Genomic DNA, 27,742 nt, shown 5'->3' with positions numbered 1-27,742 from the left:
CCGTGAACATCAAATTCTTTCACAAATGTCGCATTGGACCACGTTAGGAAGTGCACGAGTGTTTTGTCGACCCCGAGTGCCAAAACTTGGCAAAAGATTTGCGAATTAGTTATCTTTATTGCAATTCATTAAACGGAAACTTTAGCGGTTCACAAGGTTAATTTTGTAGTTTCTTGGTGTGATGTTTAACAAGTCTTTAACGCAGGGGTCATTTTTGATGTGTAACGCTGAATTGAATTGTCTCAGTTGAAAGTTAACGATCGAAGAGTCAAAGACGGCAATTCTATTCAAATTGACATTACTTCAACGTTTTACGACAAATAAATGGACAAGCAAACAAATGGTCGGCAACGATTAGATTTGACTTCAGAAATTCTTACGCTAAAAATAAAAGAAATATTGTTTCCCTTAACGAAGAAAAGACTCCACCGCGGCGATATGTGAAAGTGTCCAAAACCCCGACTTACCAAACAAGAGGTCAGTTGATAACCGACAAAAACACCATGGGATATCTACCTTATTTGACCTTGAAATCTAGCCTGAAGTCCGATAAATTCGACCATGTAGATTTCTACCTGGCTAGAAAATAAATATTAAGAGACACGAGCGAGAGGGAAGGGCATTTCCGTGTCAAAGCCATTATTCATGTAGGTCGTTTCATATGACTGTGTATTTTGGGTGAACGTGTGGTTGTAGGAGCTCATCGTAAAACAAACAGAATCCCCAAGAGGATTACGCCCGCAACTTGGTCGATATAGGAAATAATATCAATCCACTTGCAATGATGGCAAGCTTAATGTTTTTCCCGTTCATAGCGGCTGTTCATTAAAGAAAGACGTGCATTAGCGTTACGTAAAATTGTGCCAAGTGTTTGATGACGCTACGACTAAAACGCAACATGCTTCAAAGAGACACGTCTTCGTCAAGAAAAAAAATCTTTTCTCGCGTCACATGTGTATCAAAAAGGACAAAGAAACACAGCAGATTCGACCACGAATAGGGAACAGACGAAATACCGGAGTTAACATTGTTTAACCAGCCAAATATTTTTGAAAACAAGAGGTTGTTTACACAGGCCTCCTTTCGACTTGGGAAAACTTATGGACAAGTTCCACGCCTATCGGTTGTGTTTTCCATGTCACTGTTCATTTAATCCAGTTAAATTTCAAATAAAAAGAGAGTGGGTCCTTGTAAAAGCAGAGCGCTTCAGCGAATGTAAATTGAACGTGAAACATTTGGTCGGAATACTAATGATGTTTTCAAATGCCTTCTGTCTGCCAACGTGGATGATTTTATCAATGTTAAAAGAAACGCGATAAATTCGGCATTATCGGGTCGAGAGAGCCGCATAATACGAAGAGAAATGAATGATCTGTTTCTGTTATTTACTAGCCAGGAGATATCTTGACCTATGACGCCCAAACTAAATAACCCAGATTTTATATTTAGCTACTATGAACGAAGAATAAGTCTGCATGCGATATTACACCGGTCGTGGTCCACTACCACAATTGTGTCTGAGAGACAATTCCGAGATAACACATCAGATTTTTTCCAAAATTCTCTTTTAATTTTGTATAATTTCAGTGATAATGTCTTGGACATTCAATTTCTGACACACAGCTTAGAAAATTCTACCTACAATGTTGTTGCTTTAAGCAACACTGGCCGGGCCTTAAACATGGAATCAAACACACAGCGAACTTATAGTTCGATGAAGAAAAAATACATTAACAAATAGCTAAGCTACCTCGAAGACACACTGCAGTGTAAAAAAACAAACTATATAACTCCTATACAACTTCTATTAACCAGTCTTTCCACGAACTTCGTGAGAAGTCTCGTACGAGCGTCTAGAATTGAAACGTATTTACATAACATATATAGTTCGAACATCACCTCCGTCACTAATATCGAAAATCATACCTTCTAGTTTCACTTTTGGAACGAGTTCCATTCTGTGTCCTCTGCAAATACTTATAAAATACTATAAGTTCTCCAACGCACGACAAATATCCTTTATAAATCGCTACCTAAAAAATACTAAAGGTTTTAGGGCTTAAAGCCCGTATTCTTCTAACAAATTTTGAACAAGTTGAAAACGTTTAGTGTTCTTTTGAAGAACAGCAAGGGGTCGTGTTAGCGTTAGCTATTTAGAGGAACGCTCAATTCTCTCCTCGTCGGGTGTCTTTAAGAGCAAGGAAGATAAGGCCAGCTCGTAGGCGTTCCTGACAATAACATATCTCTAAGCAAGGTTTCGATTGGCGTCTTACCCACAAGACGAACAAAGAAAAGTTGTTCGACAATGGACGAGTTGATACTGCGTAAAGACGGCAGCCTCAACAACAATTTTCCAAAACGAGTAGGTTGGTTCGGGTACTGATTCCTTGTATACTCCTCCAAAGCACATTGTGTCTTTTCCTGCAGGCTGTCGATATACTGTGGGTCAGTCAAACCGGAGGCATCTGTAAAAACACGATTATATTCGGTGACATTGGGAACTTGAAATGATGTTGTGTGGGTGACGCGATCGATACTCCTATAGGCGCGAAACACGCTCTTCAGGACATTACTATTAATTTGCCACAACCGACGCATCTAGTTCTGTTGATATACACGAGCTGCTATAAAATATTAAAACGTATTAAAAATATCAAGCACTTGTAGCCGGCTGTCCCAAAAATTCGAGCTTGTTTCCAACTTACCTGAAGTGAAGAGAACGATGGCTTTGAGGCAAGCGAATTCTGCAGCGTCCACGTGGAGATTTCGATACTTTTCAACCTGTTCTTGGAAGATTCTAACATTATCCATAAATGTCACCATTCTGTCTGGGGACATGTGGTTCGAGTGGATGCCAGCAGTGGCAAGAAGAGGGGCAACTTGAAGCGGCATCGGACACTGGGCGGCGTTTAGCACAAACAACTCACTCCACACCAAACGCAAGAGAGCGACTTGATCCGTCACAGCTAGATCCGGGAAGAAGGGAATATTCCTAGCCCATTCCACAGCGCTGAACAGCAAACGAGCCGCCAGTTCACAGATGTTCTCGATGCCCATGATACCACAAGGCATGTTCAAACCCTGCTGGTACCGGGCCGTGGGATACGGCTCAGCTCTGAGCAACAGGCTGATGAATCCGGATAAAAACGAGTGGCCATTGGCTACATCGCCGCCATTTAGCGAGGGATGCTGGGGACTCGGTTGCGGAACTTGCGTTGGAGGGATGCGACCTCGCTGAACGGCTGTCGAGAAAAGGTGAAAAGGTTCATTCAACATGCTAGTCAGGCACTTACCAGGACTACTCACTACTGTAACAGCCAAGTGACTGACGCACACGGATTTGCTACTAACGTGAAAACTTCTCACCCGTACCCTCGCGCCTCATGCCGACTTTGATGCACTTTCTCAGCCGACAGTACTGACACTGGTTTCGATGATGTTGATCGATAGGGCAGTTGCGTGAAGCTCGACAAGTGTAGCTGAGGTTACGACGAACGCTGCGCTTGAAAAACGACTTGCAGCCTTCACAGGTAAACACGCCGTAATGCTTGCCAGAGGACTTGTCACCGCAGACTGCGCATTCCACTTGCTGCACATTTTTTTCGGACGATTCCTCCACCGGTTCGGTCTTCTCCGTGCACCATGTTGTTGAGACTGGAACCACGGCCATACCACCCGGCAAATTAGGACTACGGATATAATTATAAATCCAACAGTTAGTGGTGCTTCGCGAGAGCGCGAGCCGATCGTGCTCCAGTGATTAATCTCTCAGCGGCGAGGGAACATTACACGCGGAAACAATTAGTGGCTTTCCCACGGCACAAGCGGTCACGTTCACTTACTCGGCTCAAAATCTGTTGCGCGAATGCTTTTTTCATGCAAGCTAAGTGGCATATGTAGATATGTAGCGACACAGAGGACGATCGGTGCGCGAGCGACAATACCTCACTATGCAAAAACATCAGCCCGTGTCATGTCTGAAAAAGCTGAACTTTGACATAATCTGTTGGAGCTGTCCGGTATCCCTGGAGACGATTACTATATATGGTCGGCCTGTCAAGCGGAGGTTCAAGGGCTCTTTAACAGTTGTGACTTAAAAATTGCCCCGGGGCTTAGGAACGTTCAGCTCTATTGGATTCAGTTGTCACAAAGAGCAAATGATTGGTCAAAATCGCCCCTTGGCTGACATGGAGAAGGTTCTTTGTCTGAAACGCCAGTGCGGTTTTATTTTTAACGCGCGCGTTTACTACTCATACTGTTTTAAAACAGCTCTAGGCTATTTCGGCTCGACAGTACATGAAATTTCCAAGTCAGATGAGGGCTGAAGGATCGTCAAGACACCCAGAGAAGTTCGCATGACTTTGCGCGTGAGCTACATTGTGTAAATAGCAATTTAACACCTCGGCGTGCGAACGTGAAACGAGATATCACGAAAAGGAAATAAGCGAGAAACACTCAAACTGTCGCTAAGCGCGTTTCTTTTGCTTTCTCTCTGGTTACTTACTTTGTTAATAGTCACGCCAGTCGATACAATTGAGAACAATCCCTCCCCTTACGTAAAGGTCTTTGTTTCAGGAAGCGAGCAAGAATTCCATATGACCCTCCCGTACGCTGAGACAGCGACTGTCAACGGCCGGCAAGTTTAATGACATGCTCTGATAACGGATCTCAAAGATTTCGAGATGGATAATTTTCACTTTTCCCAAAAGCATACGCAAGGACACGCAACCTTTGAATATTTACATAAGCATTATACAATGTATTGTTTCAAGTGACGGTCGCTGTTTGAACCTGCCAAGTTCAGTAAAGCACAAAAACATAGAAAAACAGCAGGGAATTCGGTCGTTCGACGACACTCGAACCCCGTGCACCAAGAACTACAAACGCTGGCGTTCCCGGTGATAGGAGCAAACTGATTTTACAGATAATTTGCATAATTAAGCCCCGAGAAATGCCAAGTAGATACTGCCAAACAAAGATGTTTATTGAAGTTGATCGACCGCCCGCTATCGCGAGCCACAGTCGGCGTAATATCATTACAACAAGTCACGCACAGGGCTTATGCGGAGGGAGCAAATTTAAATGGATTATTTTAAACGGGCCTGGCCAGCCGTTGACGACAAATCACCGTTAGAGCCAGCAAAAAACCCTGGGGACAGTTGCAAAGCGTTTTCGCGGCGAATCCGATTAAAAATAGCTTGGATCATTTTTGCTGTCGAATTCTCTCGCGCTATCTAGACAAAGAGTCGCTTGGGTGCATTCTTTTAATAGCTCGCATTTCGCCCGGATAAAATTGCACCATTAAGAAAACACTAAGAGCTGATGATAATAGCGCCAAGACAGCTTGATGAATTGTGTTTATACAAAATTATATTTAACCTTGACAGACCAAAAAGGGCGGTCCTCGGGTTTTGTTTCGCATGCGAAACTAAACCCAACTTCCGCAGACACAGTAACCAAATATTAACCCCCAAAAATGTTTCTTCTTTGCTTACAAATCTACGCACAGCGAAATCCATCTTGGAATGATCTAGAAAGGGTGTTGCAATCAACAGTTGAAAGCTACCCACCGCAACAAACCGCGATAAAATTGTTCTTCTGAGTGCGTCCTCTCAGAGAGCTGGTTTCGTTTGTTGACGAAGTAAATGAGGTCACAATGAATTATTATGGTGATCGGTGGCTTTCTTTCAATGGCCTTGTGCGTTAGTACATTTGTTAAGACGCAAGCTAACAACACCGCATTTCCGGGTCGCTTCGATTTCCTTGAGCAAGAAATTAGAGTTTAAGAGCCACTGCTCCACTTGTCTCACAAAGCCAAACTTAACCCACGCGGGAAAAAGGATAATTAACGACGAAAACGCGTGGTGAAAATTCGGAGTGTGCATTATGGAAGAACCGTTGTTACGTAATTTGCACATGGCGTTTTGTATCTAAGGTTAAATGAAATTTCAACAAGGGAAGCCAAAGGTTGAAACAATGATCTAATTAAAACATTACCAAGTCCAAGGAGATGGAAACGCCACTTGTAAATAGGTCAAAGAGATTTTCATTACCGAAGTGATTGCATATTCCTTGCAGACGGTTGCGCAATTACACGTCCACAACAGACTTCCTTATATCTCGCAGAAATTAAAAGAATTTATCAAAACATCCTTAGTCCTTAAAACACGGAAATCTTGCCAGGTTGACAAACAAACTCAGTATAAAAGTAGCTGTAATTAAGGTTCCTGTAATGAAAACTGACCCATAGAACGATGCAACTTTGGTTAAGCTGGGTGAAGCTTTTTTTTTTAACAGCGTTGAAAAGCTAACCACAAAAACTCAAGGTCGCCAAAATGAATTCTGTGGAACGTAGTCGATGCTATACTTTGCCGAAATTGTGTATTTTGCTTCATTTGAAGTTGCAACGTAGACCTCTCACGTAGAAGTCTTTTCGCTGGCTAATAGTTCATCTGAGAAAAAAATCTCCCACGCCCAGCCATGTCCCCTACTCCGCCCCCCGTGACGTACACAGCCTTTGCCAATGCACCTTACAGACACCTTGTTGTCTTGTAGGTAATCAGATAACACAAATCAGAGTCATAGTTTAAAAGCAAATAAAACATCGTCCCACTATTAATCGAATGTACGATGAAGAAAGATGTTACTAACCAAAATTGAATCCCCTTTTTTCATAATAATCTCACCGGAATTTTAAATATTAAAGAAACTTATGCTCAACATTCTAAACAGCAAAGGCTGTTATCAAAGAAAAGAGTATTATTTAACGCAGTTACTTGGCTACAATTTCAACCTTTAAGTTTCCTTCATGTCTACAGAGTTTCATGAATGTAACAGTTTTACTTGTTAACGATGCTGGAAAACAAAATAACTAGCTCTTTCGATGCTTTTAGTGGCTCATAGGGGATTTACACCCCACAGCTGACAGGAGAGTACCGATTTGTTGCTGTTGTTGTTGTTGTTGTTGTTGTTGCAGCTGTTACAATCTTTCTATTGTTGACATTGGTTCCTTCGTCAAGAGATTACAAAGCACGCTTTACGCAAACATGTCTCAGTTCTGAACATTACAAATATTCTGACGTCAGTTAAACGAGAAGAACATGTTATCTTTTTTTGCCGTTGGTGTAGTTACTAAATAGAAGGTGGTCTCTGCGAAAACAATCCACGCTTGAAGCATAGAAAAACTACTAGTGGAAACAAGAGCAGAACGAAAGTGTTCAGCAGTTTTTCCAGACCTCAAAAGTGTACTATTTTCTTACAAAACATAGGAACACAATCTTCTATTTGGTTTTGAGTATTGCATGAAAAAGCAAAAATATTTACATCTGAGACGGAGCGGTGTTGCGGCGCTGTCAACACAACATTCGGGGTATACATGCTAATTTCTGGAGATACAGTTTTGTCATGATATATCAGCTGAGAGCCTCAAAACTGACTTACATAGAAAGCACCGCTTCGTTGCTGGGTCCAGAACAACACTGAAAAGTTATAGTGGCTGTCTTTTAAAAAACAACAACAACAAAACAAAAACAAAACAGAAATTTCCCCAACAAAGCGTTGATGACCCAAACGTGCAACTTGAACTCTGCTCTCCACGCAACAACACAGACAGAACACCGTTTTTAAAAACAACTTCTTTACGTTTTGTTTTCCAGAAACGGAATCATAACCTTAACACGGATTTTTCAGCTTTCTACAAAAACAACTTCAATCCTGCTGTCTTATCAAATTCAACTTCCTGTATTGTTATTGGAGCAATCGCAATTCGAATCAATGTTGTTCATTTGTCAATATTTTTTTCCAGCTGAGAGTTAAGAAAATTTGCTATAACATAATGCGCTGTAATAGTCGAAGGTCAAGGGCAAAGTAAAATATTTTGCTTAAAAACAAACTAGGCCGTTTATAGTAAAATTATTCACTAAAATTTTGCATTAATTCTGGAAGATATCAACTCGATGAACAAACAGATACTCTGTGGCAATGAAATCAAACGAGCCTGTAGTACTGCGAAATCAATGCAAAATCTACTGAGGAAAACGAAATTTACTGTGAGGCGACTTAGAGCTTTGCTCGGTTTTGGCCGTTTTTCAGTTTCGTTTATCGTTGCAGCTGCACTGAAACCGGAATAAGCACTGTGCAGCGTTGCGGTTTCTTTTCTCAAGCTTGTCTCGGTCTATCCCAGACATACCAGGCTGTTTTTGTTTCCTTATAAGCTTAAATTCTTGTACCTGTTTCCCTCACCTTTTAGCATATTTGAGTTCAAGTGCTTCTCGAGCTACAAGAACGCTGAGACACGTCTATAGTTTTTCCTAATTTGAGCATTCAAAGTATCTATAGCAAGTTACAATTTCATTCTCTTTCTCCCCTAGCAATGTCATCCTCAAATGATGCCAATATATTAACGGAGCTACATCATGGTTTGAGCATCTTAAAAATTTTAGCCTAAATTTTTCAAGCTCGTTGTTTGTAATCCGTGTCAATCTTCTTCATCCGTAACCATCCTTGTTCCTTTATGGTTTATTATTATCTCTTTGGTGTTCTTCTATCTTAGTAAACTTTTATTTACAGGTTCCTTCAATTTGAAGGTAATTTTGTACATGGCCAAATTCCAAACAGCCTTCTGAAAGTAACGGGATGAGGGGACGTTTTAGAAGCGAAGACGAGCTTGTTGATCTCATTTCTCAAGCAGTTGAGCAGTAGAGATATACATGTAATAGTTTATTTACAATGCACAGATTGTTTCGGATGTTTCGTGATAACTGATATAATCTGTCTTGGCATTTACTTACATAGCTCGAGGAAGAAGCCTCGTATTTTGTACTTTGTGTGTCACAAAAGCCAAGGAATCAACTCCGGCCATGTTGTTAACTTTAGGTCTGTCACCAGGTAAGATTGGCTACACTCGGCCTTGCTTCACAAAAAATCAAATTGCTGCAAGTCTCTAGCAAGCATGCCCATCGCTTTCTATTGCGCGAAATGACGCCCCAGAACGTTATTCAAACTGGCACTGCGAAATTGTGGTAAGACCTTGACAGTCGACCAGTACAACTCTATCAACAAGTAAGCTGAGTCAACTGTACGCAAGCAATTTACAGAGCTTCTAATCAACGCTTCAGGCAACAAGCAAGTCACATCAGTCATTTAGTAGAATAAATCCGTTCAAACACATCCAACACCTTTTCTATCAAGCATTGTTTTTAACGGCCTGGCAATCGTCAATTTTGGTTGTTGTTTTTTTTTTTTAAATAACGGAGCGTTTTTTTCTTTGTGAAACTATGTTAAAAAAGCCCCAAACTGATGCAATCTATATTGGGGTGTCCACGTATCATGCGCATTCGATCGCGAAACTTGCATCAACTTCTTTTCAGCACGAGTTGCAAAAAAATCGTTACATGTTAAAAAGGAAATTTTATTGGATATGGTTAAATGAAAACATATGGTCTCGTAAGAAGTCAAGAATGATAAAAACCGCTTATGTCACTTACAGTCTGGCGACCTCGGGCCAAAATATTTTTGTTGTTTCAGTGTTTTGTTTTGCTTGGAAAAACCGAGATTTATAGCTATTAAAATTCTCTTAGGTGGCTGGTTCTCGTTTCCAAATTGACTGGTACTTAGTCTAGAAAAATAAGAGAAATTTGATCTCGAAAAAAAAATTACGCTTCGAAAAGGAATTGAAACTGCGATATTTATATTGGAGGGTGTTTTTGTAAAAAGATCATTATTCACTGATAACTGGAAAGTGAAATTTATCTTTGAAAAGTTCAATTTGCTTCATAAGAAAGAAAAAGAAAGCTGTTTCACACAAAAAAATTATGTTCAAAAGTGCTTTTTGCCAAGCACGTTTCATAGAAGTTGCATTCATTGATGTGTTTTCCAAGTACATTTTTACGAATCGAAACAGAGAAAACCCTGTGCCTAAAATACAATGAGACAATCTCAGCGAAGTACAGCATGATTTAAAATCTCTTTCAGTAACTTTTTTAAATAGAACATGGCAAAATATGTCTGGAATTTCGCAAGACCACAAAAGGTCATATTATGCCGAATATTTTCATAAATCGTGCGTGAGAAACATGACCAATTGACAGCTTGAACTCACATCTTGGCTGACATCGCCAAAATTTAAAACATCTCTTTAATCACTCACGTTTTTTGTCTTGCTTGTTTTTAACCTGTCACGTTTTGGCTCGTTTGACATAAATTTGATCCTTTGCTTAAATCTTTTAAGCAATCGTTCTTAGTTCGTAGTTCCATTCATAAACATTTTCACAACAAGTGTTCATGCAGTGTCTTGTTTCGTGTACTTTCGAGTAGTTATTAACTCGCTTTTGAAAAATTTTAACGAAACTAGTTTCGACGTTTCAGATTTTTAGCATTCTTACAATGTTTGCCATAAATAGTAGTTTTTAAGTGTCTCTAAAAGAATTTCTTTCGAGCCAAAACTGCTATCAAATGAACCTGTCCGATCGGCTTATGTACTGTGATAAACAACTGTTTTACCTCTTGTCAACGGAATATTAAAAATTATTATATTTGACTGTTTCGAAAAGAAATTACTTTTAGGTTTGGGCCGCCAGGATTTACAAGTCATTTTTTCAACAGGTTTCTGTCCACGGATTCAAAACTTCGAGCAACTTTGTACTGCATTCCAAACAGTCTCGCAAGAAAGTATAGAACGACTGACAGCTTTCGTTAGAATGGTCACACCCTTGGTTTTCATCCACAGACTTGAAAGTTAGAACCACCCTGTACAGCATAACAAATGAAAGTACTGCTCAACAGCTTTCATTTGAATGGTCACACACTAGGGTTTCATCCACAGACTTGAAAGCTAGAAACAGCTAACCTTGTACTTATTTCGTTTTAACCCCTATTCAGTTTCATCCAGGCTAAAAAATTTGACAGCTTCATTCAGCTTTATTCGTAAGCTATAACAACAGCTTTGAACGTTTTTATCCAAAATTTCACAAATTTAGACCACAGGAATAGTTAATGAACAGTCAGTGTCACAGGGCTCCAGGAAGTTAGCCATTTTACAGAAAGATGGCATTAATCTCTTGTGTTCAAGAGAGCAAAAATGTCAACAAGTGTAAATATTCCGAGAGAGAAAGAAAATTGCCAACGAGGTCTTGAAATTAAAACAAACACTTAACACCAGTATTCAGAGGCTTCCCACTGAGATGAATCGCCTTTATGCTAACAAACTATTTATCAGACCGCCAGGCATGCAAAAACTAATCTGTTATAATATCAACTGAATGATCACCGAAGTTAAAGTGCATTGACCTGTTTGTAAGTGAAGTAATTATTGTTTCACACAAAAAGATTATAACAGTTATAATTGTTTAATCCTATACTGTTTAATTAGATAAATTAATATTAATCTATGATCGAAACTAAACCCCGTCATGATAAAAGTAAATAGGTGTAACTTTAAAAAGTTGTCAATAGCCATCCCCACTCAAAATGATGAAAGCCAAGCTGTGATAAACTTTCGCTGCAGTGTCTGTTCTTTGTTATTCGCCTCGACGTCAGAACAAACGGAAATCAAATATTAACCAGAGAGATCATATTTGGGATAACTCGCACGTGGTGTAATCAGATTGCTGATGAAAACGGCGTTCAGGAATGTGTAAGATGATCTCGTTAGAGGTTCAAGTTCTCGTCTCCGACGCCCAGAGAAGGAAACTCAAAGCGTTAAGTTGAACTTATTTTCAAAAAATAAACCTCAACCGCAAAAAGCCTTCCACGTGGATTCGTTTTAAAACAATACACAAACTCCTCAACATTTCGTGTATGAAACTGCAACGCCGGCGACTAAAAGCAACCCATATTGCCGCATACTTCACAACTGTCTGAAAATATGCTCTTTGTCTGGTCTCATACCGGCTTTCTGTAGCTTTTTGGTGTAAAATTTGATAAACACAACCCCAGACGCAATTTTAAAGCATTAAGATACGAACGGCTTGCATTTGCGGAGGTCACCGTGTCGAATTTTACAGACGTGCCGAAATACGTTCTACCGCATTGCATTCTGAAATGCACTTGGTCGACGTTTGGGCAAACCGGCGGGAGCGATATCATCTCCGACCCGAACATTACGAAGCGAGGCGTCACGAAAAGGGCAACCCTTTGAACAAGACCCACTACACTAATGAAAACATCAAACAGTTCATATAAAAGTGTATGTAATCATTTAGAAGAGGCAAAGATTAAAGAGGTTGTACCTCAATTAGGGCATCCGAATTTGAATTCGCTGATGAGCGGACACGCGCAAAATGGCTCCCGGAATATCCGCATCGAAACCTTACATTGGCACAACAGGGAAGCGTGCTCTAAGAAGATGAGGGCATTTCCTCTCGCTTTAACACTGCATTGTAGAAGTTTGTGGTTTTCTAGTTAAGCTGAGGTTGAAGTAATGTTTCTACTAGCTGTTCACACTGACCTAAGGGCACTGCTTGCAGTCAAGGGTATTCTAATTTTAGCCGAGATCAATCACGTCTTAACTATCCAGGAACACGCTCGATCCGCTCTTGTAACTACGCGTTAACTTAACGTAAACAGCTTCGTAAACACTTAACAATGTTCTATCGTACCTGTAAGAGTTGCCTTTAGTTCGCGTCTACTGTGTAAAGAGATCCACCGGCGTCTCAGTATCTCAGCGTTTGATATGATCACAACGAATCGACGCCAGCACGAGGCAAAGGTGCGTTTACTCCCTGGTGTAACATGATCGTCTCGGGTTTTGTCCCGTGACTGCAGATTGGAGTTAATCTAACGGAAATGGCAATCACAAATACAAAGAAATCAATACACAGCACCAATGGCCGGGCAAACACAACTGAAATTTATACCAAGCATTTGAGAGGATAAACAGTTTCAGTCACCAAAACAAATAGCAGAGACGTAATTTATTGAAATACGCACTGAAGCTTAAGACATCGAGAGATGATCGAGTCATGTCTGGGAACTCTGGGTGACAGACGGTGTCGTTGATCATGATGTGAAATTTGAGGCTAAATTTGCGCACGTCAGAGGAGTCCCCAAGGAGTAATGATCCGTCATCGTTTACGCCGAAGACAAAGCTTAATGAGCAGTGAAAACAATAGACACCTCTCTTTTCACATTTGACATTAGTTCCAAGGTAAAACTTTCCAAGTTTACGGAACGGAGCAAACTTAAACGGACTCAGGGGGCGACAAATAACCTTTGTATTAGTTTGTTCTCTTCAGGGTTAACTTCGTCAGTTTCACTTATTCCGTTATAACGTTGTGGTCGAGAGTTACTTTTGCTAACAAAAGCAAACCGACGGAAGTTGAAAGTCCGGATTAAGATCATCACGCGAGACCATTTTTTACTTCCATTACCGCGGTAGCAGATAGTGATTCCATTACACTCTTTTTTTTTTATCAGAATATGTTTTCTAAGGATTTGGAGGCTGAAATTCGCGAAATTGTAACAATAGTTTAAGAACAAACCGGAGGCCAAGATATATATACAAGATATATATATACATTTTGTGTCTTAAAATTTGTAAATACAATACAATTATATGTTTTTAACTAAACCGGTAAAATTCTTCCTTTCCCTAAACGGCAAAACAAGCCCAAAAACAACAAAAGACAGGACCAGCCGCATGTGTCGTATCAAGCTGTAAATGCCTGCAGGCGGGTTCCAAAATTACTGTAACACCATCCAGACACCAAATACATTCAAAAACAGAAATGACATATGCTATAATCTAAGAATATTTACAACAATATTTTAAGCCTAAAATCCGCAGAAAAATAAGAATATTCAGACCCGGCCAGAAAAAACTATTCTCTTATAAAAAAACAAGAGTGAAACAGATAATGATTTCATTATTCCATTTCATTGTTCACGGCATTTCTTACAGCAATTCTCCCTGGCAGGAGATCCAGAAGGGATGTAGGAAATTTTCTCAAAGTTTTCCTATGGTACCATTCTTACATTACAGTTTATTTATTATACATGCAATCTGCTAATGATATAACAAACTTACTTCACATAACTATAAACGTACCCACTGTCAAGGCGTTTTCTACTGGCAGAACAGTTACATTAAATAATAAGTTAAGAATGAAATTTAGATTTTGGTTACCTCATCATGGCAACTTTGAATTTTAGCAAGAATGTTACATAACAGTTCACGTTCGATATATCAATATTCTAACATGGCTCTGAGGCTTTCGGGTCAAAATTGCAATTTTTTTAAGTTTCTTTTGTCGCTCAATTTCCAAAGGAGACTTAGATTCAAATGAGACAACATTTACCCTGAAAGCCTTCGAGCCATGTTAAAATATTGATATATCGACCGTGGCCTGTTATAAAATTATATAATAATAACTTTGGTGTACTATTCACTTGCGTAATCATAACTCTAAGCTAATCCTGTTTAACAACTATGCAAGTACGTGATCGTGTTGTATTCTGCTTTAAGTTCACCTGGTCTTTTTCAGTTAAAGACTGTTTAATTGAGGACTGTTTATCAAAACTTCTTGAGTTGAAATAGATCAGGTATTTTAATTAGCTAAATAAAGGTTTCCAGAGATTGTAGGAAATCTTGGATACGCCAGAAGTTGAACAGTGACATGTAATATTCTCCCCACAATGTCGATACAAAATCAACCGTGTGGGGTCGTAAAAATTTGCAACCTGATCACTGAAGGGAATTGTCTTGCTACTGGAAACAAGTACAGTAGCTAAAACGGTTCGGAGGGCATTTGCGTACGCGCGCGCACGCTCGCCTCGCTTCGCGAGTCCGCAGCGCGAGCGAGTTCCGCGCGCTTAACAAGCGCTTAGAACTTCCTGTTTTGAATAGAGATAACATTTTGCAACGTAATATCACTGAAATAGCAGGGATAAGGTTTTGACTTTGCTTCCTCTTTCTATAAATGACTCCAGTTACCTAAAATGTGAAGCTCATATGATCAGACCAATATTTTCAACCCAGTACTACGTAAATTGATGGATTAGGTTTTCGTATGGCGGTTTGAATTTTAGAAACAAAAACAACCTACAGGTAGAAAAGGGCAAACCGCTCGTCCTACAAAGGAAGTTGGTACAGCCCTGAACGTACTAGCAAAGGAAACAACTGGAGAGTTCTTTGTTGACAACTTTTCATCTATTGTAGACGAGTTTAACTTGTGTTTTGTAGATTGTAACAAGATGTTTTCTTTATCATCTGTTGAATTGTCAGTGCGCGCAAACAGTTTTCACGCCTTGAAAAGTTTTCGGAATTTTACTTTTGTCTAGGGTCCCAGCCTTTCAACAAACATTCGTCAGAAAACTTGAGCTGTTGTATTGTACATACGTCAGAGTTTAAGAGCGAGCTGATATTGAAGTCAAAATTGAGCGTATGTTTACCTTGTTTGTTAGCAACAGACTTCAGCTCGTACACAACATTATAGGCTTTTACCCAATATTACAGTGTAGACGTACACAGAGAGTTCCCAAAAGGAGATTCGTGCCGGGGCATGCCTCTTCGATAAAAATAGTTCATTATTATTTTTTCTTTTTGGAATAACGTGAGACATGTATTGCATTTTAACCCCTTTTTCCCGTCTCCCGCTTTAACAGCAATTAGCTTTTTGCTAGTACATGCAATTTTCCGTTAAACTCGTGTATTGGAGAGCGATATGTCGAGTATAAAGCTTTGTTTTAACCGTTTTCTATCTTGAGAAATTTAGCTTAATTTTCAAGTTCGTCGTTTTTAATCCGTGTTAACCTTAACCATCATTGTTCCTTTATGGTTTATTATTATCTCTTTAGTGTTTTTCTATCTTAGTAAATGACTATTTTCGGGTTCCTTGAATTTCAAGGCAATTTCGTAAGCAGCCAAAATAACTCACAATAACGTGACTGCGCTCCTTTAAGCAATACCAGTTAAGCCTAGAGACCTATTCCAGTGTAAGATCAAACACTGTGTCTAGCCAGTCAATACATCAATCTGGAATAATCACTTAGCTTTAAAAGACATTGCTGAACAATGTTAAAGGAGTCTCAGCTAGACTTTTAGAAGTAAACAGCTCTTGAAGTCTCCGCTTATTGCAGGTTTTGTGCAACAAAATGGCTTAATATTGGTGTCCGCGTCCTTTAACAGAGGTGTCCACTGAATGCAGGTTTATTTTACAGTAAATGTGGAAAGAAAATTTTGGGACTTCAGCTGTTGTCTACTTAATAGAGGATGTCCGCTTGATATGGGGTCCGCTTAATACAGGTTTCACTATATTGTCAACCGGTAGAATTGACCGTATTTTCCCTCTCCATATTTCCCTAAGGAAATCCTTACATCATGCACTTGCACCAATGAACATTCCATGTAGAGAAAAATACGGTAGGCGTCGCTTTTTTAAGTACAATGATGCAAGGGACCGCAAACGCAGATGCTACTGGTATACGTACGATCGGTAAAAGATCTGATCACACTCTATCATATCGTTGTCCCGTTAAGCTTTCTACTTAGTAATCAGCCTTGCTTTTTGAAGGGCTGCGAAGAGACCACCGAAAATAGGGCTTAGGTGAGACAAAGCGAAGTGCTCTAGTTAGGAAGTGATAAAGGCAATGATGACGGCCGTTCTATTGGTATTCGAAAGACAAAGAAATCTTCTAAAGACTGAATAACAGAAGACAGGATAGGACTGATACCTACGCTACTCGATGACATGCAACGTTGCCCATATTGCACTCACGTTAAATTTGTGGCTCGGAAAGAAGTACCTTAATTTAAAAGGCTTTGTTTTGTGTCAGGATCCGCTGGAAGTTCAAAGCGGGTATCGGGGGGAGGGGGAACGGGGGCTGGGACGGGGATGTTTTTTCTTTTCTCTGTCTCCTTAGTCATTTTGGCCATGTGTGTCCCGAGGTACAGCGACATTTGATCACCCCTAATATGATTGTAAGATGGGATATTTAAGCACCATTTTTTTGCCACGGGGTGAAAATTTGAACAACCAAAAATGTAACAGTTTAGATTTCCAGGGTTCTTTTGGTTTGCGAATTAATCGATACAAATCATGTGGCACGAAATTTTGTGGGAGTTAACTTTTGCAGTCAGCGATGTATTTATTTATTTTTTTCATTTTGCGGGAACTAATTTTTTGCGATTGTGAAATACTTTTTTCTTACTGTGTATTAATTTTTGCGAGTTTTAGGAAGTCGCATTTTGTTGAGTTACTACATTTTCGTTTTTTGTTTAAGGTGATGCATTGCGCATCCCTACTGCGCACGATTTTCCCGTCATTAGCGCACAAATGAGCGCATGCACTTAGACAACCTAAGAGATCTCCTTCAAGCTATGCTCTCGACAGCGAAATAAATGCTCGTTTTCTCTTAAACAAGCATGATGACCTATATTTGTTATTGTATAATTTTAGTGTACAAATTTGGTGTTCCTTAAGCTAAAAAATTAAGAAAAAATTGTTCGGAAGGAAAAGAAGATACAGCTAAGACTGCACAAAGCCGATCCGCGAGGATGCGAATTATGACCTCGAAAACAACTATTCCAGGAACGTTTTGAGTCCATGTCGTGTAGAATTCTGTGATTTTATCATAAAGTATATATTACATTGTTCCATGCGCCCGTAGACTGTTCACAGTCCCCTATTTTTCAATGAGATCGTAGACGTGGATCGTTGAGTTCGACGGGCCGCCATCTTGGTCTCTTGATGCGAGCGAAACTGGGGAGAGTACAAAATGCCCATGGGTAGTGGCGGTGGGGTTAATAGCGTGGGGGTGACGGGTGACGGGTGACGGGTGACGCCAGCCGTGCACTCCACCACCCCTACCCACAGGCATTTTGTACTCTCCCCAGTTTCGCTCGCATCAAGAGACCAAGATGGCGGCCCGTCGAGCTCAACGATCGACATCTACGATCTCACGGAAAAATAGGGGACTGTGAACAGTCTAATGCGCCCGACACTTTCTACCTATCAAGATTTTTTCGGGTATTGCTTTAATAACCTTCGCTTCCAGCTACCGCAAAAGGTAACGGGAACTGATGAAACAACGCGCGTGATTAGGCTTAAATGCTTAAGATTAGCCCATCATATCTCTTCAGCGAAAATGGTGACCTACCTGTTTTATTGCCATTCTTCGATACAGTGCCTGGTAGGGAACATTCAGGGAAAGTCTCAAAAATATTGTTCGGCAACTTTCATTTCTGAGGAGTCACCTTAACTACAAGCAATCGACAGGTGAAAACAGCGTACAGTGATATAAAACACCATAACCAGTGTCAATCTACTACAATTAGTACCAAGGGCAATTTCATCGTTTTATTTCTGAACGTTTTGTTTCTGAACGAAAGAGACGTCTTAAACAAATGGAATCAACGAGATTCTACATGAGATGTTTGCATGTATAATTTCGCCAGTAGAGTACATTTTTTCGGAAATTTTTGGGGCGGATCGTGGAAAAAACCACAAAAAGTTCGTGCCACACAGAGAAATAGTCTGACTAAACGTAACACTTACATGAACGAAAACGAAAATGTCGAAATTATATCCCTGTGCAGGGCAATCCTCACCATAAAAGGCACGTTAAAAATACAATTCTCTTCAACATGCATCACGAATGTATAACGCATTTATATAGTATAATGATCAATGTAACTATTTCCAACGATAAAGTATGGTAACTGTTTCATAAGATCAATTTTTTTTTTTTTTTTTTTTTTTTTACAGTTTAGTCACCTTGGCCCTGGTGCAAACAAAGAAATGAATTACAGTAACAGGACCTAGCGATTAAGAGCCTGTAACCTAAAATTATGCTTTGTAAATTCTCGTTACATACCCTGTTGAAACTAAAATTTAAAACAGGTTCTTGTTTGTTGTTGTGTGATCAGCATAAAAGACGTTGAATAAATAAATTAGAGGATCTAGAGCACGGTTTGCACCGTATTGACTTAAAATGTAGCCTTAATTTTTAGACATAACAGTGTTCCTCATCAAAAGGAAAAACTCACCAAACTGGGCCTTGCAGAAGCAAGCACTTTTCCTTAAGAAAATAAGATCCCATTAAAGAACCAAAATCGCCAAAATTAGCGGTAAACATCACATTAATAAGGACTTTTTTCAGGTAAATATGGACAAATCTGTGTTCTTAGAGGTAAAAATCTATTGTAGACCTGACTATTTATGTACTTCTCCGACTTTGCCGAATTGGCTAGGCACTTGCATTTTCGGCGCATTTTTTCGTCTTTGATGGGTTGGGGCGGGGGTAGTCTGTATCTGTAGGCGAACTCCTCATCCGAAGGGCTTATTAGCCTTGGATTCCACGACCACTAGCTTATGTTTACTGGAAGACTTCATCTTTTTGTATTATTTCGTCGAGGATGGAGACCTCGTATATTTGTAGCGGATCATCGTTTCTGACGCCATCTCGATTTGGGGGCAAACACGGCAAAAAATTGCAGTCAATGTATGGGAAAAGTTAAAAGTTTGATGCCCAATAAGTTGAGAGTGATTGACTTTCTGAGTATCTAGAATTATACTGAAAAGATACCCAGCAGAAGGTTTTTCTGGTCAAATTTGAAGAACATAGATTTGCTGTGCGGCGAGAAAGTGCACTTCTAATTTTTGATACAAGTGTAAGTAAGTAAGTAAGTAAGTAAAAGCTTTATTAATGTGTCAATGTATTTAATGCGTATTTCAATGTGTCTCTAAATTTTTGTTCGAATCGCGCCTCGGTTTTCCAGACAAATGTATGGAAAAAATGAAAACCTTAATTGTGGCTTTTCTAGCGAGATTATTTCCCTCAAATGCGATCAGTGAATTCTTTTACGTAGTATCTTTAGTTTTTAATTCCTCAATACTTCAGAATTCGAATTTTCCATGAGTTGTTAGACATGAGATTCACCATTTTCCCATACATTTTCCGTAATATTTGCCGTGTTTGCGCCCCTCCGGCCCCCAAATACGATGACGTCAGAAATTGTGATAAGATCTACGCAGAGTTATGTTCCTCTCGGCAAATGGACGCTTTTTAATGGCGTTTGTGGAGTTCCTTTGCTTCATAGTCCTGCCACTTCGTACGTATTTCGTATTGCTCGTTCGCAAACTCCTTCAACTTGTCGTCCAGCTCCTTGATTTCGCTTTTCATCTCCTGAAAACTCCGCTTTCTATGACTTCCCACTGATCCTTCCTCTAACACTCCGCTATTTTCCCCCGTGTTCGTTCCCTTGTGCAAAACCTGTCTATACCGGAACCTGTCTAAATCTCTACGAATGTCCTGTTGGTATTTCTCAGTCAAAGACTGCAAAGCCAGACAAGACTTTTCCAGCGCCATAGCATCTGCTCTGAATTTGCTCTCAGTCCTGTCAAGGAAATGTTTCAGTGATTCCAAGCCAGTGACAGTGATCGCGTTGTTCGGTTCTTGTTCGAAGGTGGACTTGTAGTGATCTATGATAAATCTATAATCGCCTGGTAGTTTTTTCTTTTGTGTTAATCGCTCTAAGAGTGAACGCAGTTCGCGACATGATTCATCAACACTACTTTGAGATTCGACTGTTCTCGTTACTCTTTCAAAGGCAGAGATTTCAGGAGCTCGTTGAACAGTACCTTCTGTTGATTCTTGCTGAAGGTGAAAACTGCCTTCACTGGCGCTTACTGATTGCAAGGCTAAATTTTGAATAGGTGATATGTTCGTGTTTGATGAACTTGCGGCTTGATCGTGAGTTGAATTACTAGAACCAACAGGGTCTGTTCTAGACCATGTTTGTGACACAGCCTGTTGTTGTTGTTGTTGCTGTTGTAGTTGGTGCTGTTGTTGTTGTTGTTGTTGCTGCTGTTGTTGCTGTTGTAGTTGCTGCGGTTGTTGTTGTTGCTGCTGCTGTTGTTGTTGATGTTGTTGTCGATGTTCTTGTTGATGCTGTTGTTGTTGTAGTTGTCGTTGCTGTTGTTGTCGATGTTCTTGTTGTTGTTGTTGCTGCTGTTGCTGTTCCTGTTGTTGTTGTTGTTGATATTGTTGTTGCCGATGTTGTAGTTGTAGTTGTTGTTGTTGCTGCTGCTGTTGTTGTTGTTGTTGTTGTTGTTGTTGTTGTTGCTGTTGTCGATGTTGTTGAGGTTGTTGATACACAAATGGAGCAGTACTTGAATAAGGGACGTTGTTCACCGGCGAGTTTGCGATGAAAGGGATACCAGTACCAGCTACAGGAGACATGGTCTGGACAGGCAATGACAAGGATGGTGCCAAGCGATGAAAAGGAAGCCCACTGACACCACCAAATGCCACAGGAATAAACGGAGGCAAATGCAGAGGGGAACGAGCTGGAGCATAAATAGGAAGGGCTGCAGTGTGTGGTCCTGAGGCAGCAAAATGGAATTGTCGAGGATTTGCCACTCCAGCATTCGTGAGCGTGACAGGAGTGTTTGGAATGGAGTGCGTGACAGAGGAAGCTTTGCCAGGGTATGCTTGCATGCTACCCAAAGGACATGTGCTACTGTTGGTTACAGGCAACAGATTGTGACCTAAGCCCTTCTCTCTAGAAAATATAACGTGAACTGTATTTGTATTACCAACTGCAGCAGTTTGACTTCTGTTTTCAGAAACTCCAGGTACACAAACAGGAGCTGGTACCTCGCTCTCCCCAGAGGCATCCGATGAAACGCAAGGACCAGATGACACAGTCCGGAGAACATCTGAATGTGAGATGATAGCGCGATTTATCGCCTGAGCAGGAGATACTGCTGGCATGGATACAAGTGAACCAGGAACATTTCGTTGATAGAGTGGACTGGGCACTCCTGGTGCAAATGTAGGTTGGAGGAGCCCCTGGGGACTGCTTGGTACCTGAGCAACATGATTCACCATCCCCACCGGGACAGCAGACTGGTTCATGGCTACTGCGTTAGGGAAACACACAGTGTAAGGTGTCTGTTTCAATATTCTTCCATCTAATAGTGTGATATACAAAGGCCTCTGGATAGGAATTCTGTCTTGATCCAACCTCTGGTTAGGATGCACTCCGGAAAATGATGTCTCACCTGCATTGCGCAGGGAATCTAAAACAGGGCAAGTATAAGGTTGAGAGAAGCAATGACAGCTCGATAATACTTTTAGCCCGGGATAAGGAGTCTTTGCTCAGCGAAATCTATATCTGAGAACTGATTTAGCAGGACCCGAAAAGAACCTTGAGGATTGTTACCGATTATATATAAAAATCCTTAAAGGTCCTTGTGGAGATCTTTGAAGATCCTGCAAGTGTTTTCACCACACTAATCTTTCTTCTATACCATAGGGGATTGCTAAAACAAGTTACCTCTTATAGTCAGTTGTGGCCAACATGGTAAGGTGAAGTCTGCATACGGGCCAAGTGGCCCATCGGGCCGGCGCTTATTTCTGGTTTCTGTAGCACGAAACGACTACAGTCGAACCTCGATTATCCGTGCCTCGATTATCAAGATTTTTGCTTTTAAAGAGCAAAAGCAGCGCTTGCACGCGTCGTAACTAATGAAGAACGCTCGAATGAGTTCTGATAGGCTCAGAGTTTAGTGGTTCAAGATGTACAATAGCCCATATTGTTTTCCAAACGATTTGTAAAAGTGTTGTTTCACGATTAAATGTTGCTTTATTTAAACAGTTTTGTTCTTCATTAATATTCCTATTTTCGATTATCCGGACCCTCGATTATCCGGACTATTTCGTCTAGTCCCAACGAGTCCGGATAATCGAGGTTCGACTGTAGTAGTATTTCCTTCTGGATGGGATGGTAGTCCATCGCAGGGTTACACCCAGCATCAAGTTTGCTGGTACCCAGTTATACACCTGGGTGGAGAGAGGCACTGTGAGAGTAACTTAGTACCTTGGCCAAGAGCACAACGCAGCCAGGCCTCGAGCTTGGACTGCTCAATCTGGAGACAAGTACACTAACCATGAGGTCACCACACCACCCCATGGGTACTGGGTTAATTCTAGCAGCAGTTGTTCCCTTGCCTTGCCCCGAAAGACTACAAGTTTGTCAGGGGGACAAAGTCAATATAAGGTAAAGAAATGAAGAATTATTCTTATTTGGTTTGTTTACTTCAAAATGTCGAAACTTTTTGTCGTTATTTTGGCCCAAGTAAAGTGGGGCTTGTCAGAAGAACATTAAGTGTGTTCAGTGTCCACTTTATAATTAACCAATAAAATGAATTACTATCCAGTCAATAACAATGATAATAACTGGATGAGTTGCACATGTTAGTGACATTTATCAAGTATCTGGCTAAACTACCAGACTGCTAATAGACTGTCAGCCCCCAAAAAAGGAAGACAATGGGGGGAAATGGGTGCCTGAAAATTGCTGACCAACTTTCAGGGACTGTATGGCCTTGTCTGACATTGCTGACATTTTGAAAGTAAAAAACGATTGTGACCACTGAAAACATATGTTCATGCAAATGAAAATGGTCCCCATATAGGTAAATAACTGTAAGACCTGTACCTGACTGACGATTTGGTTTGGTAGTCTGTATTGACTGCTTTTTTCTTCTTCCCGGCTTTTTTCTATAAACATATTTCCTCTTTTTAGTAGCATCCTTAACTTGTGGGCTTGATGACTTGGCCTTTTTAGGCCCCTTTTTAGTACACGAGTCTCCATTTTTACAACCAAGGCAGCATGTGGCAACAGCTTCTGAAATTCTCTTTGACCTCCTCTCTGTAGATTTTTGCACTCCAGGAACACGATTCTTGCCAAAGTTTATTGCAGTTATGGGATACTCTACAGAAAACCCACTTTTTCCAGGCAGTGGGAAACATTCTCCAACATTTAGTTTAAATAAAACAACCTTCAAATCATGTAGCTTTTGAGAATTATTGGTTGCGGACTGGCCTGACTTATTTTGTTTTGATGAAACATTATCAGAAAGGCTTTGGTCATCATTGCTTGTGGTCATTGTAGTTTCACAGCTCATACTGATGGACCTCTCAAGTACACTTCAACAAGTGGATGTCACTGAAAATAACAAATTAAGATAAAATTATAACCCATATTTAAAACAGATCTGCACTACACTATACAGTAAACACATGCACATAAGAACCTATGATTTTGGGGTTCAGGCTGATCAAGTTCTTATTTAGCGGGTGCTTGGTGAGAAATCACCGTGAAAGTGTTTCTTAAAATTCGTTTCAGAAATTCTATATATAGTGTGCAATAATAGTTAGATCAAAGACTGCTCATAGCACAATGTCCAGTCAGTCAATGCATCAATCTGAAATAATCACTTAGCTTTAAAACAACATCACTGAACAATGTTAAAGGAGTCTCAGCTGAACGTTTAGAGGTAAAATGCCCTTGAAGTGTCCACTTATTGCAGGTTTTGTGCAACAAAATGGCTTAATATTGGTGTACGCGTCCGCTTAACAGAGGTGTCTACCAAATGCAAGTTTATTTTACAGTAAATGTGGGAAGAAAATTTAGGGACTCAAGCTGGTGTCTGTTTAATATGGGGTCCACTTAATACAGGTTTCACTGTACATTACTAAAGGTTTAATTAACATGCAAGGTTTTATTACTAACACTAAATAATAAATTTCAAATAAAAAGATAAATAAAAAGACAAAAAGGATGAAAGTGAGCAAATTTTGACTTAATCCATGCTTTCAACTCATTGTTTTGCTCATCTTGTGGTCTTTAGTTTGAAAATTCAAACTGCTTTTGATTGGAAATTGTCAATAACAAGACTACTGAGGCTAATTCACTTTCCCAAGAGCAAAATTTCCTTGCCTTGCACAATCGGACCTGGGTTTTTTTCCTCCACTGCGGATGCTACAAAACAAAGTGGTGATTGGGACAATCAATGGAGTTTGGCATTTTGGGTGTGAAGAAAATCTACAAATTCTTATTTTTGCATGTGACTATATAAATTTGTTTTTCCACTAGTAAGTACCTTTTCTTTGATTGTTATAAGGCAATTTTTCTTAAGCAAAAAGAACGAGAAGGTATGAAAACACCAAAATAATGTCCATAATATAAAATACAAGTCACCATGCTCATTTAAAGATGATTTCCAGTCCATACTATGCAGTCTCAGTACCCTAATGTTTATAAACATTATAAATCTTACTCGATGGAATGTGAAACAATGTTATGCATTACAAACCACATATCCTATCTTTGAGGCCTTTCAAATTCTTTTTCCAACAGCTGTGTTGATTTTCACAGCTGTGAATTTGTTTCATCAAGTGATATGAGAAAGAACAAGGCATAAAGTTTCCACTGCCTCGCATCCTTAATAGGGGTTGTTTTGAAACATTGAATTTACTTCACGTAAGTAGTTGCAAAATATTTAGATTTTGTGACATCTTACATCAAACAAAACAAAAAACACAAACAAACTCTCGTGAGTGCGCAGCACAGACTGGAAATCATCTTTCATAGAAAACTAACATTCATTTTGCTGTCGAGCTTAGCTTAGCTATGTACATGCATCTTGAGAGCACATAGTTATGATGCAAAAATTATGCACAGTAGGGAGGCACATGTACAAATGTCATTTTTTACACCGCTTAATTTAATTAAGACTGAACTTGGATAAGTTTCAACCAATTTCGATAGTATTTTCTACATCTCTGGCCAAATTTATAGCTTTGAGGCCGAATTACGAGGATTTGTTTGTTATAGATAACAAAAACACACTCAACAATTCACGGGTCTAAAACACAGGTCGTGGGTCATTGTTTTACCAATACTGAAACAACCCTCACCCCTTCCTAATGCTAACCTTAGGCCTAAATACTACTCTAAGACAATGCTTAGGCTTAAGGTTAGTATTAGTAAAGTTTTAAGGTTGTTTCAGTATTGGTAAAAACAATAATAACCTGTGATCCATATGACCCGTGACCGGGTAACTCGAAAACACTGACCTCCGGTCCACGGACCCCCACAACGGACCGGGTCCGCGGATTACCCTACAGACCCCCTCTACGGACCATCCTAAAGTAGTGTAAAAATAATAAATATTCACTGTCCAATAGATCCAGACTCGTGCGGTGATTTTTCGAGTGTTACTGTGCAAATGTAACAGACTTAGGTTTTTAACACCCCACCCCCTCTCCCCCCCCCCCCCCCAAAATGTCCAAAAGCTGTGTTCTTACCTTCCATTTGTGGCTCAATCTGGCTATGGAATATATACTTTTAGGCCGTTTATTCTTGTTTGTATCTGTTTGTATCCGCTGAGCAAATTGTGAAGCCTGGAATGAGTTCACGAACCCACGGGAGAATGGGCTGAACAAAATGGCAGAAGGGAAAGAACACAAATTTCGAGGCTTCCCCGTACACGTTTTTCGTATACTTTATGGCCACAGCAAAAGAAATGGCAATGTTTAGTGATATAAATTGCACCAGAGCCTGAATCCAGGTCTGTTACATTTGCACAGCGTAACATTCGAAATTTCACCGTCACAAGTAATCTATTAGACAACCCATAACTAAAATATTTATTTATTATTTTTATTATATTTTGGGGGTGGTCCGTAGAGGGGGTCCGTAGGAGGAGTCCGTGGACTGGTCCATACATGTAGGTAGTCTGCGGACCCGGTCCGTAGTGGGGGTTCGGCGACTGGCGGTCAGTGTTTTCAGGTTGCCCCCCCATTACCTGTGCTTCAGACCCGCCATGGCCTGGCCATTAGTTCACCTCTCGTCTCCAAGCTTTTTCAAGTACGTAGAAGCTTTTTCAAGTAAGTAAAAGCTTTTTCAAGTAAGTAAAAGCTTTTTCAAGCAAGTAAAAGTCTTTCAAATGTTCAGTAAAAGTCTTTCAAATGTCTTAAACTAATTCTGTCTTCTTCATTCACTAAGCTCATCATAAACCTGAACTTGATAACGACAAGCTTAGGTAAAATAATTTAAAGGCCCGTCGAAGAGGGCTAAGCTAACGAACAATAAGCTTAAATAAATTGTAGAAAGACTTCGACTCCCTTTTACCTTTGCATTGTCGAGTTAATCAAGATTTCAGCTGTTCGAACGATTGAAGTTGCACCCTTTTCAAAAGAAAGCTACTGACTGGAGAGACATATTTACCTCAACGTTGCTCAGAACATGGTCAGACCATTTTAAAACCACAAGCAGCAATGAACGAAGGTTGATCAACAGCGTCCGAAAATGGCGGTCAAACCAAATGGTCTGCCCAGGTCTCCGTCTTCACGCGGACGTATGTCACGCAATGCTCTAGTTGCGTTGCGTGACTAACCTAAAAATGGCGTTGAATTGGACGTTTGAGTTATTCACCTGAAGAAAAGTAGCCTTCACTTGCACTGAATGATCCTTGCTATCTGTCGAAATAAAGTCTTGTCTTGCCAGAGCAAAAGCCACTTCTTCCACTACAAGAAACAGTCACATGTTCTCGTTTTTAGTTCCGATTAGTCAACTATACTCTGTCACACTCACAACAATTTAGAGATGATAACGCCGGAGGAATTTGAATTTGTGGCCTATCGTCCACACTAATCCGTCACGGAAGCGGAGCTTTTCGAAAACGCTCTTCGAACCGGAGGAATCTGAAAACGCCGGCTTTGCGTTTTATTGTGGACGGAAAGCATTTTGAAAAGAAAGCTTTTTGAAAACGACGAATATGATTTCCCTTCCCGAGTTTTCCCCAACCACAAATCCAAAACTACCAAGTATTGTTGCGTTTTTAAATTCCTCTGGCGTTCTGAAGACGGTGCCTTATTTTCGTCAATTTCCTTCCACTTTGTTGGAAATTTTTGACGCACGCGCGCGTACAAGTTTGGTTTCGTTGTCTGACGT

At 40.2% G+C, this 27,742-nt stretch overlaps 2 protein-coding genes across 7 annotated transcripts; both read right to left on the bottom strand.

Moving 5' to 3' along the window:
• Positions 1-1,313: 1,313 nt before the first annotated feature.
• LOC145462257 (COUP transcription factor 1-like) lies at positions 1,314-12,772 on the bottom strand. 5 transcript variants are annotated; one of them, XM_081445763.1, is made up of 4 exons: positions 8,790-12,590; positions 3,367-3,689; positions 2,706-3,242; positions 1,314-2,465 (listed from the first exon to the last, which is right to left on the bottom strand). In XM_081445763.1, the coding sequence occupies exons 1-4, from the start codon at positions 8,858-8,860 to the stop codon at positions 2,191-2,193; spliced, it is 1,206 nt and encodes a 401-aa protein (XP_081301889.1). In that variant the 5' UTR covers positions 8,861-12,590; the 3' UTR covers positions 1,314-2,190. The 5 variants fall into 5 exon arrangements, with proteins under 5 accessions (XP_081301889.1, XP_081301908.1, XP_081301913.1 ...); XM_081445782.1 differs by lacking the exon at positions 8,790-12,590 and adding an exon at positions 12,597-12,772 and having other exon boundaries at positions 1,554-2,465; XM_081445787.1 differs by lacking the exon at positions 8,790-12,590 and adding an exon at positions 4,505-8,780 and having other exon boundaries at positions 1,554-2,465.
• Positions 12,773-17,931: 5,159 nt separating this feature from the next.
• LOC145462236 (uncharacterized) lies at positions 17,932-27,740 on the bottom strand. Of its 2 annotated transcripts, none has more exons than XM_081445745.1 (3): positions 26,921-27,740; positions 23,441-23,950; positions 17,932-22,019 (listed from the first exon to the last, which is right to left on the bottom strand). In XM_081445745.1, exons 2-3 carry the CDS (start codon positions 23,907-23,909, stop codon positions 20,002-20,004), a joined length of 2,487 nt encoding a protein of 828 aa, XP_081301871.1. In that variant the 5' UTR covers positions 23,910-23,950; positions 26,921-27,740; the 3' UTR covers positions 17,932-20,001. The 2 variants fall into 2 exon arrangements, with proteins under 2 accessions (XP_081301871.1, XP_081301875.1); XM_081445749.1 differs by having other exon boundaries at positions 27,017-27,740.
• Between the last annotated feature and the right edge of the window lie 2 nt (positions 27,741-27,742).

The sequence above is a fragment of the Orbicella franksi genome, chromosome 1 (genome assembly GCF_964199315.1).
Source record: "Orbicella franksi chromosome 1, jaOrbFran1.1, whole genome shotgun sequence".
Lineage (NCBI taxonomy): Eukaryota > Metazoa > Cnidaria > Anthozoa > Scleractinia > Merulinidae > Orbicella > Orbicella franksi.
This window is presented reverse-complemented; position numbering and strand designations above follow the sequence as displayed.

Coding starts and splice junctions, on each gene's coding strand:
- LOC145462257 (XM_081445763.1), bottom strand. CDS start 8,860: ATGGCCGGAGTTGATTCCTTGGCTTTTGTGACACACAAAGTACAAAAT. Junction 3,690..8,789: donor AGGCTTCTTCCTCGAGCTAT/GTAAGTAAATGC, acceptor TTATATCCGTAG/TCCTAATTTGCCGGGTGGTA. Junction 2,466..2,705: donor CATCGTTCTCTTCACTTCAG/GTAAGTTGGAAA, acceptor GTGTTTTTACAG/ATGCCTCCGGTTTGACTGAC.
- LOC145462236 (XM_081445745.1), bottom strand. CDS start 23,909: ATGAGCTGTGAAACTACAATGACCACAAGCAATGATGACCAAAGCCTT. Junction 22,020..23,440: donor CAAACCAAATCGTCAGTCAG/GTACAGGTCTTA, acceptor GCCCTGTTTTAG/ATTCCCTGCGCAATGCAGGT.